The 13,209-nt window shown below is 33.8% G+C and overlaps 1 protein-coding gene across 1 annotated transcript in view; it reads right to left on the bottom strand.

The window, feature by feature from the left end:
- The window catches only part of DYNC2H1 (dynein cytoplasmic 2 heavy chain 1), a 376,258-nt gene that overhangs the window by 116,328 nt on the left and 246,721 nt on the right, over window positions 1–13,209 (bottom strand). The window contains 2 exon segments of the mRNA XM_032639512.1: window positions 4,859–4,963; window positions 7,848–8,056. Of these exon segments, the coding sequence (XP_032495403.1) occupies window positions 4,859–4,963; window positions 7,848–8,056 (314 nt within the window).

Genomic DNA, 13,209 nt, shown 5'->3' on the forward strand with positions numbered 1-13,209 from the left:
GTATTGGGTTTGTTTTTATAGGTCCTTTTCTTCTCTTGTGTTTCCCACTTAGAGAAGTTCCTTTAGCATTTGTTGTAGAGCTGGTTTGGTGGTACTGAATTCTCTTAGCTTTTGCTTGTCTGTAAAGCTTTTGATTTCTCCATCGAATCTGAATGAGATCCTTGCCAGGTAGAGTAATGTTGGTTGTAGGTTCTTCCCTTTCATCACTTTAAATATGCCATGTCACTCCCTTCTGGCTTGTAGAGTTTCTGTTGAGAAATCAGCTGTTAACCTTATGGGAGTTTCCTTGTATGTTATTTGTCATTTTTCCCTTGCTGTTTCAATAATTTTTCTTTGTCTTTAATTTTTGCCAATTTGATTAGTATGTGTCTTGGCATGTTTCTCCTTGCGTTTATCCTGTATGGGACCCTCTTCACTTCCAGGACTTAGGTGGCTATTCCTTTCCCATGTTAGGTAAGTTTTTGACTATAATCTCTTCAAATATTTTCTCGGCTCCTTTCTATCTCCCTTCTCCTTCCATGGCCCCTATAATGCAAATGTTGTTGCATTTAATGTTGTCCCAGAGGTCTCTTAGGCTGTCTTTGTTTCTTTCCATTCTTGTCTCTTTATTCTGTTCTGCAGCAGTGAATTCCACCATTCTGTCTTCCCGGTCACTTATCCGTTCTTCTGCCTCAGTTATTCTGCTATTGATTTCTTCTAGTGTATTTTTCATTTCAGTTATTGTATTGTTCATATCTGTTTGTTTTTCTTTAATTCTTCTAGGTCTTTGTTAAACATTTCTTGCATCATCTCGATCTTTGCCTGCATACTTTTTCCGAGACCCTAGATCATCTTTACCCTCATTATTCTGAAAACTTTACCTGGAAGTTTGCCTATCTCCACTTCACTTAGTTGTTTTTCTAGGGTTTTATCTTGTTCCTTCATCTGGTACATAGCCCTCTGCCTTTTCTTCTTATCTATCTTTCTGTGAATGTGGTTTTTGTTCCACAGGCTGCAGGTTTGTACTTCTTCTTGCTTCTGCTGTCTGCCCTCTGGTGGATGAGGCTATCTAACCAGATAAGGGGTTAACATCCAAAATATATAAAGAGTCAGTCAACTTAATCACAAAAAAATCCAATTAAAAAATGGGCAGAAGAACAAAAGAGACATTTCTCTGAACAGTACATCAAAATGGCCAATAGATATGTGAAAAGATGCTAAACATCAGAAAAATGCAAATGCAAACCACAATGAAGTATCACCTCACAACTTTCATAATGGCTATCATCAAAAGACAAAAAATAACAAGTGTTGGCAAGGATGTTGAGAAAGGGGAACCTTCATGCACTGTTGGTGGGAGTGTGAATCGGTGCAGCCGCTACAGAAAACAGTATGGAATTTCCTCAAAAAATTAAAAATAGATCTATAATATGACCTAGAAATTCCACTTCTAGGTATACACCCAAAGGAAATGAAAACAGGATTTCAACAAGATATAAGCACTCCCATGATGATTGCTGCATTATTCCCAATAGCCAAGATATGAAAACAACCCAAGTGACTATTAATGAAGAATGGATAAAAAAGACGTAGAATATATACACTATGGAATATTATTTAGCCACGAGAAAGGAGAATATCCTTCCATTTGTGACAACATAGATGGACCTTAAGCACATTATGCTACGGGAGATAAGTCAAAGAAAGTCAAGTATTGAATCTAAAAAGTTAAACATGTAAAAAACAGAGTAAAATGATGGTTACCAGGGGATGGGGGTGGCAGAGATAAGAGTGATTGTGTTTAAGGGTACAAACTTAAAACAAGCAGAAATAAGCCATAAAGATCTAACGTACAGTATAATGAATATAAACAATAATACTGTACTATAAATACATAATGTGATAAATATCACTACATCAGCAAACAAACAAAAAGCTGACTCACAGCACCGAACGTAAGTATCATTAACACTGTAGTAAACACCACTTGTGGTATCTGCCTAGTATGGATGCACTCAATTAATTTTAAAATGCCAAATCATCAAATACCTGCTTCAACATCAGTTCCACATCCCTGAACTTGTATATGATCAATAATATTTTTTTGAAATCTACTCAGTGTCATTCAGACTGCTTCATATCTGAACATTCACTTTCAAAGAAGGCCAAGCATTCTAAGTGTGGCTCCAAATGTGACTTGGAGTGAAAAGCTCTAAATATAGAAATTTTATCAGTTTATATATAAGTGTTTATAATTATGAAAAAGAAATGTTGCAGTAATTGATGCACTCTGAAAGCTGTTTAAGTATAAAAACTAAAATAGGGCTTCCCTGGTGGCGCAGTGGTTGAGAGTCCGCCTGCCGATGCAGGGGACGCGGGTTCGTGCCCCTGTCCGGGAGGATCCCACATGCCGCGGAGCGGCTGAGCCTGTGCGTCCGGAGCCTGTGCTCCGCGACGGGAGAGGCCACGGCAGTGAGGGGCCCGAGTACCGCAAAAAAAAAAAAAAAAAAAACTAAAATAAAGAACTGTTAAACAGTTAAGTAAATTAACAGTAAAATAGACTGACATTTAAAATATAAATATTAAGAGAGTATGTATCACCAAAAACCTTTAAGGAAGAACATGTTACCCTCTTTTCATCTAATAAATATTTATAAAAATTTAAATACTAAGGCAAGAAAAGAATAGCAGAGATTAGATCATAGTAAAGTAACTTTTAGAGAATTCTTTGGTATACTAACTAGAAAAAGTAAAAAGTAAAAATAAAGCCTGGGTTGTCTCAGGACTATCTGGGAAAATGAGATTGGAGTCTGTCTTCCTACAGTACTACTTTCCTAGAAACTACAGAGGTAAGATAAATGTAAAATGTTTGTCTGCCTAGTTTGCTATGAAACCCCCGATCCCTGGGATTCCACTTAGACTGATGAGCTTCATGTTAGCATAGCATGCAAGCCCTGTACCTATGTGACTAAACTGTAATAGAAGATTTGTGGGAAACTAAGGCTATGATTTAGCGCCATGATGGTCCTCTCAGTCTGGGCTCTTATCAATGGCAGCCATACATGGCCCAGGAGCAAAAGAAGGTACACATATAGGTGGTTGGTGGGCCTCTCCATAAGATGAAGATGCTCAGTATTCTGCATTTCTTGTCTTATATCCTTCCCAGAAGTCTCTAAGGCCGTACCTATCCTAGGTTACTCTTTTCCCTTCAATAGACATTTGATCCAAGCTGGGCTAAAGGAGATTCTTTCAGAAGCTGAATGATACTGACATTAGAAGTTTTGAAAGCCATGTCAATAACAGGACTTTCAAGACAGACTCTTGAATTTCTTTTGATAAGATTCCCACAGTAAATACTCTTCTTGAATTCTATGAAATAACCTTTTATTCTTTTAATGAACTTTTAATTGTTTTAACCTCTTTTGCTTAAGCATTGTTGTAAAATTATACACAAACACATATACAACACAAACAAGTACACACAAAGGTACATATGCAATTCTTATATGTTATTGATGGGGTTATTGAAAAATAACTATCTCAGGTCAACAAAAAGCATGGAAGGAAAAGAACAGAGTGTAATCATATACGTTATGAAGCTAAGGGACACGTAGGAGTTTCATTCCTTCATGGGAGTATCTGACTTAACACTTTGCATGAGAAAGGGAAAAGGAATTAGCGTCTTCAGCTAGCATAGACAAAGATGTTGTTAAGATCTTATTTGTTCCAGGAAACATTTATACTTATTTACACATTATGCAAATGAGCATATATTTATATACTCAAACATCTCTTTTACAAAGATGTGAGAATGAACAGTAAAATTCCACAATGAACAGTTTAGTGAATAATAGGAGAGAAAAAATTTAGTGAATAATAAGAGAGAAAACATTACCAATTTTATAAATGTTGGCTAAAATAGAAAAAAGTACAAAACAGTACAGCTAAATAAGGTAAAGTAATCTAGCTAGGATGCCTGTAAATTACCAAAAGTAAACTTTTTTTTTTTTCAAAAGTAAACTTTTAAGAGCAATAAGAATCTTCCATACACTGACCCACAACGAACCTTATGTAACAGTTCACAATTTGGTGCACGTACTTAGCAGTACATTTATGTCTGAGGAGCAGTTGTAGCACATGGTGCAGAGGCCATGTCTTTACTCAGACAGACAATTTAAATACTGGTTCTGCCTTTTACTGGCTCTGTGATCTTGGGTAAATAACTTAACTCTCTCCATTTCAGTTTCCTCAGGTACTGAGAGGGAAAAGTAATAGATCTTACCTCATAGAGTTTATAAAGACTAAAGTTTCTGAGTATAAGGTATTTAAAACACTTTCAGGCACACAGTTAAAGGTCAATAAATGTTAGCTCTTAATTATTTGGTCTCAATAGAAGCTAGAATATTCAGTGTTCATGGCTAATGTTTTTCTATATCTCAATAATTAAAAAATCCGTATTTCCCTCAATGTTTTACAACATTCAGTCATGAGTAATATCATATGAAATATTAAATATTTATCTTTTATGCAAATTATATCTCTATATCTGTTATGAAAATATCAAATTTAGTGACATATTCAATTGCATAAATTAAATTTAAAGTACGCTTAATAAGATAAATCACAGGAGTAAAACCAATATATTCTGGATAAAATTGATAGTGTTCAGTGCTATTTTACTAATTTTAACAAATGTATTAAGATAGAACTATTTGGCTCATTTAAAATTTATTTAAGGTAAGACTGGAATCTACTGTATTAAATAAAATTAAAGAATTAAATAAAAGCACGTGGATCTGTAGTATTAAATAAAATGTAATGTTTCTTTTAGGCTCAGTAGCAACATTTTTTCTAAAACATGTATCTTTTTTTAGGTTACCTGAGAACTGATCATACGCTGAGATGAACGAGCAATATTGGCAGGTAGACCAAAGAAACTAGGTTTGTCATCCTCTGGAAGTTTTTCAATGACGGCACGATAGTCCTAAACACAAATAATTAAAAAACAGTTTTTCAATAAAGATTAAACTTACAACCACCGATATCAGAAAGAACCAGAATACTGTGAAGTATTAAATGATTAATTATTCATGTTACATTGTCTAGGTATATCTCACTTTCAGTCTGTATAGCATTAGCTCAGTAATCTAATGGAAATATTCTTTGTCATTACTTCTTCATACTTAAATTATTTGATACTATACTTTCTTATCCTATACTTCTCACATTCAGAGGGGAATTGATTAAAACAAACATAGTTGAGTAACTATGCCTACTATGTGTAGTTACTTTTCCTGTAACCTACCAAAGACTAATCTGCAGAGTGTAGCTCTGTTTATAATGAGATAAATATTCCAACAATCTTTTCTTTTAAACTTATAGAACTCCCAGAAACCTATACTCACACAGTCTGATATACAAGAACTGCTTTGTAAATTGCTTTATTATAAAGCAATTCCACAGTTAGTCTTTGCTGGTGAGGTGTGATGAAATGTATCGAAAATCCTATCATTTCATCCCAAGAATTACTGTAAGCACTGCAAAGGTTTGATTTGCCAAGCACTCATCTGAACAGTTTTCACTTCAGATTCTAGACGGGAAACTAAGTGTAGATCAAGAGGATTTATTCAGTTTGGCTGAAAGATGGGAATTGTTTTGTTTGTTTTCATAAGGAGACGAGTTATTTTAAGGCAGGTGTTGCAAATATATTCATCTAAACTGTTCTTGCTGAAGTAGGAGAAATTGTTTTTGGTGAAGGAGACTCATCTTCTGCCCCTACCCCCATCATCCTTTCTCATCCTCCGCAGCTGCCTCTGCAGTATTTCCAAGACACAGGTCCTGGGCTTCCTGGAGTTTAACTACAGGAAGTATGTCAAAGTTTGGAAAGACATGCTGTTCTTTGAAATATTTCCTCTCCTATATCTCAGTAAACTTCCTTAAGGTTTTCAATCACAATGTAGATATGCATAAATATATATGTATGTATATGTGAGTGTATGCTTGTATATATCCATGCATATGTGTGTGTGTTTCTCATCTCCTGAGAAACTTCTGGCTTCTTCCTTCTATCTAACTCAATTAAATAGAAAGCTAAACATTGACTCTCATAAATCATCTTATAATGTTTTTTTTCTATTTTTAAATTTTTCTTTTTTTTAAGATGGAAAATACTCTCCCATCTAAAAAAAAATCTCCCATTCCAGATCTTCATGTGCCTCACAGCATGCAGGATCTTAGTATACCGACCAGGGATCGAACCCATGCCCCCTCCAGTGGAAGCACAGAGTTTCAACCACTGGACCACCAGGGAATTCCTATAATCATCTTATAATTTTAAAGCTATTATTCTTTGTATTTATACACTTTATTCATTTTTAAATGTCTGTGAAATTTTCTCATCTAGTGTGGCTAGAGTCTTCTCTCTACCTAGGACTATACACTGACATATTTCCTAAATAGTAGACTGCTACATGTCCAAACTGATTTATCCTCATTTGGACACAAAAGAATATATACCAAATGATACCCTTTACATGAAGTACAAACACAGGCAAAACTAACACAGGCTGTTAGAAGTTAAGCTAATGTATCCTTTGTTGGGGAGGTAGTAACTAGAAGGGAACCTGAGGAGGACTTCTGGGGAGCTGAAAATGTTGTTTCTTGATCGCAGTGCTGGTGGCAATCATGTGTTCAATGTATAAAAATGCACTGCATTGTACACTTATGATGTACACTTTTCTGTATATATTTTATTTTTCAATTTAAGCTTCAAACAATAGAGATGAAAGACTTCTCACGGTACACTATCTGAAATAAATATATAATAAATAACTATGTGATATTTGTTTGCTCATTCACTCTAAGGTTCTCCCAATAAAAAGTAAACTCCACAGTACATCAAGAGATCCACAAAGTCTGGAACAGCGTTATCACTGAGCAAATGTTCCATGTGTATTATTGAATGAATAAGTGAATGAAAGATACTGAAAAACAAAATCGATGGAATACTTAATAACAAAATAGATAAGATATTCAATAAAGTAATATGTTTAATACTGATTTTTAAGCTTTGTTTTCTGACTTACATCACTAAAACAAAGGAATTTTCTTGAAAAATATTTGAATAAGAGAAAAAGGCACAATACTGATAGAACTATATAACTGAATATATATATTTTGTAATTCATGAAGAAATGTATAATTTTAATACTCTATGTAATGAAAACGTTATTTGGGCATTCACACAAATACAAATTTGTGGCAAAATAAACTAGAATTGAAATCTTTGGGCTACATTTTGTACTATTTCCTGGAAAAGATTGTTGCATTCTAGGAGGCTTTTATATGATGACTCAAAGCAAAGAGCTACAGCTGGATAAAATAAATACACATAAACAAAAATGTTGCTATGAAAGCTAGATAAAGTGAATCTCTCTTGTATATTTAGAACTTCTTTAAATTTATAAGCCAGAGTATGAAGATAGATATTTGTTAAATAATATTTGCTTTCTTTCAAATTTAATGTATCAGAGTACTCTCACAACTATGAAGAGGTAGCATATTCTCCCATTCCAGATCTTCACGGCAGCCCTACAATGTAAAAATTTTCCTTGGCCACCCCCGTCATGATTTACCTATTTACTATATCCTATTATCATCAATCAGTGATCATTAAGTATCCAAAAGTAATAGGACACCTAACTAGAGTTTAGAGAATCAGGCTGCATATTGGCATAATAAAAAAAAAAAAAATCCATATTTGTGAATGACAATTGCTTATACATTTGAAAAGAAACAACATATATTTAACAATATAAGAAATTGTTCAAGTTTCTATCTGGTAGTAAATTGAAAATAATTTTACCTACCAAAATGCTGCAGGATTTTGGTGGATATATGGAGTACGGAAAAATGCTTTTCTTGTTCCTTTGGTTTAATACATCAATTATTGAAGAATTAAAAAACTGTTTCAGGTATGACTGAAGAACTCTAAGGTCAAAATAGTTATCTATACGTCCTCCATAAATAGCATTTTCTAGCAAACCATGTACAAATTCCCATTGTACATCTTTGGCACCTATAATTAAAAAAAAATTTTATTCGTTTCATTTCTAAGATATTAGAAAATTTCTAAAACAAATTTGAAAATATTAAACAAATTCCTGGCTCCAGTTATATTTATAGGATATAACAATACATATTTAATTCATTTAAATCATTCCTTAAAATGCTTAAATTAATGTAATGCTCATTAATATTAATAATATTAATACTATAATCACAGAGGACCTGTTCCAGGAAGGAAGCTACCAACATAGATAACTATAATATGAACTAGGTATGGTGGACAGGAAGGAACCTGGCAAAGTCTGTTTGTTAAAATTCCTCCCTGTGTCCCATTGTCTCTGCATAGCCCAGCAATTTGTTTACCAAACATCTGCTTTTTTGCATCTCCATGTTAACTGCCTTCCTCCCTTCTGAAGTCTAAAACCACTACCCCAAACACCCTCTTTTGTTTTTAGTTGAAGATAGTATTTAAGGTGAGGGTTTCAGCCATTTTGGCAAGTTACTTAGTCTTCCTGGGTCTCTCCTATATATACATGTTATTAATTTTTGTTTGATCTTCTCCTGTTAATCTGTTTCATGTCAGTGTAAATTCTTAGACCAGCCAGAAGAACCCAGAAGGGTAGAAGAAAATTTCTTCCTCCCCAACAGCAGTAAATGCAGGAAACACAATTTTAATCTACCTAGTTAACATCACTGCTAGCATTACTAGTTTAGACTATTTCATTACTATAAAAATCAATGAACCATTCCCCTTTTTTACATTTAATTCTCCATATGTGGAGGTCCCTTAATATCAGGAAATCTTGTAATCATAAGATTATATTTAGACTTCTACCATGAGATTCAGTATCATTTTGAAGCATCTTCCTCTCAACAATTCACTGGTGTGATGTATGTAAAAAACATATGATGCTATTAACTCCATCGCAAGCTTGAAAAACAATCACAAACAAATCATTCAAACTCTCTGTGCTTTGGTATCCTCATCTTAAAAGAGCATTAATAATATTTGCCTCAAAGTGATATTATAAAAATCAAATAAATGTTCAAAAGCCTTTTGGAAAATTACCAAGTTTCTAAGCAAGCTAAAGTACTAGTATATATCCTCAAAAAAAATTGTGTTTCAAAATAAACATTAAAAAAACAACTCATGGAAATCAGAAAACTGATTTGCCTTAGCACAAAATGGGAAAATGTTGGGTCATATGTAAAAAGGAGTGGGGGAGATGCTTCCAGAATGTTGGTAATACACTGTTTATTGACTTTGGGCTAGTTACAAAGGTTCAATTTATGAAAATCTATTGAATTATACCTTTATGTGTACTTTTCTGATGTATAATTCAAAGAATTTTTAAATAAACAAAAAATTCATTTGGAATACTATTAGGCATTAAATAACTATGGGGAACAAATAAATTAATATCCTATCTACTTCTACATATATACCCAACAGAAGTATATTCAAGTAGTCACCCAAAGGTATAGTGCAATCATCCCAAACTACCCACATGTCCATCAAGAAAAAACTTGAAAACTACCCAAGAGAAGAAATACAATCACAGAATGGCAAACTATATAGCACTGAGAATAAATGGACAACAATGACATGTAAGCATATGGATGAATCTCTCAAATATAATGTTAATTGAAAGAATCCAAAGACTAAAGAATACATGATGTATGATTCCAGTTTTATAAAAACAGGCAAAGCTAATCTATATAGTTAGGTGCCTGGTCTTTACCAAAGGAATGGGGGTGGGAGAACTTGGAGAATGGTAGTAATTGGAAGGCAGCATTAGAGTAAAATCTGAGGTATTAGTAATATTCTGTTTCTTGATTAAGGTTCTGCCTACATGAGAGTGTTCAGTTTGTGGAAATTTCACTGGGCTGTAATCTTATGATATAAGTACTTTTTGTACACGTATCATACTGCATTTAAAAACATAAACATGTAAATTAGAATGCGATTCAAAAATATCTCAACATAATAAAGGCCATAGATGATAAACCCACAGCCAACATCATTCTCAATGGTGAAAAGCTGAAAGCATTTCCTCTAAGATCAGGAACAAGACAAGGATGCCCACTCATGCCACTTTTATCCAAAATAGTTTTGGAAGTCCTAGACACAGAAATCAGAGAAGAAAAGGAAATAAAAGGAATGCAAATTGGAAAGGAAGAAGCAAAATCGTCACTGCTTGCAAATTACATCCTATACGTAGAAAATCCAAAGCTCATCAATGAATTTGGTAAAGTTGCAGGATACAAAATTAATATACAGAAATCTGTTGCATTTCTATACACTAACAACAAAATGTGAGAAAGAGAAATTAAGAAAATAATCCCATGGACCATCACATCAAAAAGAATAAAATACCGAGGAATAGACCTACCCAAGGAGGTAAAAGACCTGTACTCTGAAGATGTTGATGAAAGAAACTGAAGACAACACAAACAGATGGAAAGATATATGGTGTTCTTGGATTATACGACTCAATATTGTTAAAATGACAATACCACCTATCCAAGGCAATCTAAAGATTCAATGCAATCCCTATCAAATTACCAATGGCATTTTTCATAGAACTGGGACAAAAAATTTTACAATTTATATGGAAACACAAAAGACCCCAAATGGCCAAATCTATCTTGAGAAAGAAGAATGAAACTGGAGGAATAAGCTGACTTCAAACTATATTACAAAGCTACAGGAATCAAAACAGTATGGTACTAGCACAAAAACAGACATATAGATCAACAGAACAGGATAGAAAGCCCAGAAATAAACCCATGCACTTAGGGTCAATTCATCTACAACAAAGGAGGCAAGAATATACAATGAAGAAAAGATAGTCTCTTCAGTAAGTGGTGCTACATGTAAAAAGTTGGACAGCTACATGTAAAAGAATGAAATTAGAACATTCTCTAACACCATATACAAAAATAAACTCAAAATGGATTAAAGACCTAAATGTAAGAATGGATACTATTTTTTTTTTGATGTGGGCCATTTTTAAAGTCTTTACTGAATTTGTTACAATATTGCTTCTGTTCTATGTCTTGGTTTCTTGGCTGCAAGGCACATGGGATCCCAGTTCCCCAACCAGGGATCAAACCCACATTGGAAGGTAAAGTCCCAACCACTGGACCGCCAGGGAAGTCCCTAACACTGGATACTACTGATGTAAAACTCCTACCGGAAAACACAGGCAGGACACTCTTTGACATAAATCATAGCAATATTTTTTGGATCTGTCTCCTAAGGTGAAAGAAATAAAAATAGAAGTAAACAAATGGGACCTAATTAAACTTAAAAGCTTTTGTACAACAAAGAAAACCATTAACAAAACAAAAGACAACCTATGGAAAGGAAGAAAATATTGGCAAATGATGAACTGACAAGGGATTAATTTCCAGAATATACAAACAGCTCATACCGCTCAATATAAAAAAAAACAAACAAGCCAACCAAAAACATGGGCGGAAGACCTAAACAGACACTTCTCCACAGAAGTTATACAGATTCCCAACAGGCACATGAAAAGATGCTCAACATTGATGATTATTAGGAAAATGCAAGTGAAAACTACAATGAGGTCAGAATAACCATCATCAGAAAGTCTACAAACAATAAATGCTAAAGAAGCTGTGGAGAAAAGGGAACCCTCCTACACTGTTGGTGAGAATGTAAATTAGGGCTTTCACTATTGAGAACAGTATGAAGTTCCTTAAAAAACTAAAACTAGCATTACCATATGATCCTGCGATCCCACTCCTGGGCATATATCCAGAAAAGATAAAAACTCTCATTAAAAAAGATACATGCACTCCAATGTTCATAGCAGCACTATTTACAATAGCCAAGATATGGAAGCAACCCAAATGTCCATCAACAGATGAATGGATAAAGCAGATGTGCTACAGATATATATATAATGGAATATTACTCAGCCATAAAAAAGAATAATGCCATTTGCTGCAACATGGATGGACCTAGAAATAAGCATAGTAAGTCATACAGAAAAAGAAAATTATCATATGATATCACTTATATGTGGATTCTAAAAAAATGATACCAATGAACTTATTTACAAAACAAGAAATAGAATCACAGACATAGAAAACAAACTTATGGTTACCAAAGAGGAAGTGCGTGGGGGATAAATTTGGAATTTGGGATTAATAGATACACACTACTATATATAAAATAGATAAACAAGGGCCTACTATATAGCACAGGGAACTATATTCAGTATCTTGTTATAACCTACATGGGAAAAGAATCTGAAAAATATATAAATATATATTATATATATATATATGTAAAATGGAATAACTTTGCTGTGCACATGAAACATTGTAAGTCAACTATACTTCAATAAAAAATTAAAATAAAAGAAAACTACAAAAATAATGGGATTTGTCCACACGCTAGACGTCTATCCTTATCCTTTCATGGAAACCAAGTTACAGAATAAATGATGATGCCGTTAATTCAACCAACTATAACAGTGCCTACTACCATGGGCTAGGCCCTCCTACAGATGTTAAGGACATACAGAGTAAACAAAATAGTCAAAGACCTTGCTTAATGTAGATTACACTCTAGTTGGAAAAGACGAACAACATTTTAAAAAATGAATGAATAAACAGGAAAGTATAAGGTAGCAGTAATGTATTAAAACAAACAGAACATGGGGATAGAGAACAATTAGAAAATTACTTTAGATTTGGTGATAATAAAAAACTTTTCTGAAGAGGATACCTCTAAGCTGAGATGTGAATGATAAGAGAAGAAAATCATATAAAGGTTTGGGTGAGGAGCATTTCAGACAGAAGGAAGAGCACCTACCAAAACCTTCAGGTAGGAACAAGCCTGGTTTGTTCAAGGAACAGAAAGAAGATAAATGTGGTTGTAGGTTTTGAAAGTGAATTATATGCTTTACTTTACTTTTCTAAAAAATAAATTTGTTTACTCTGTGGAGAATTTTTGAAAGAATCTATTTCTTGGACTACCAAGGATTGATGAAGTTGAAGGATGAGAACAGAATCTTGATGTGATTTGGACATGGAGGGGACAGAAACTGCCAAAGCATTGGATGTTTGAGGATAAGAAAAAGAGAAGAATCAAGGATTATTCATAGGCTTTGAACCTGAACAACT

The sequence above is a fragment of the Phocoena sinus genome, chromosome 8 (genome assembly GCF_008692025.1).
Source record: "Phocoena sinus isolate mPhoSin1 chromosome 8, mPhoSin1.pri, whole genome shotgun sequence".
NCBI lineage: Eukaryota > Metazoa > Chordata > Mammalia > Artiodactyla > Phocoenidae > Phocoena > Phocoena sinus.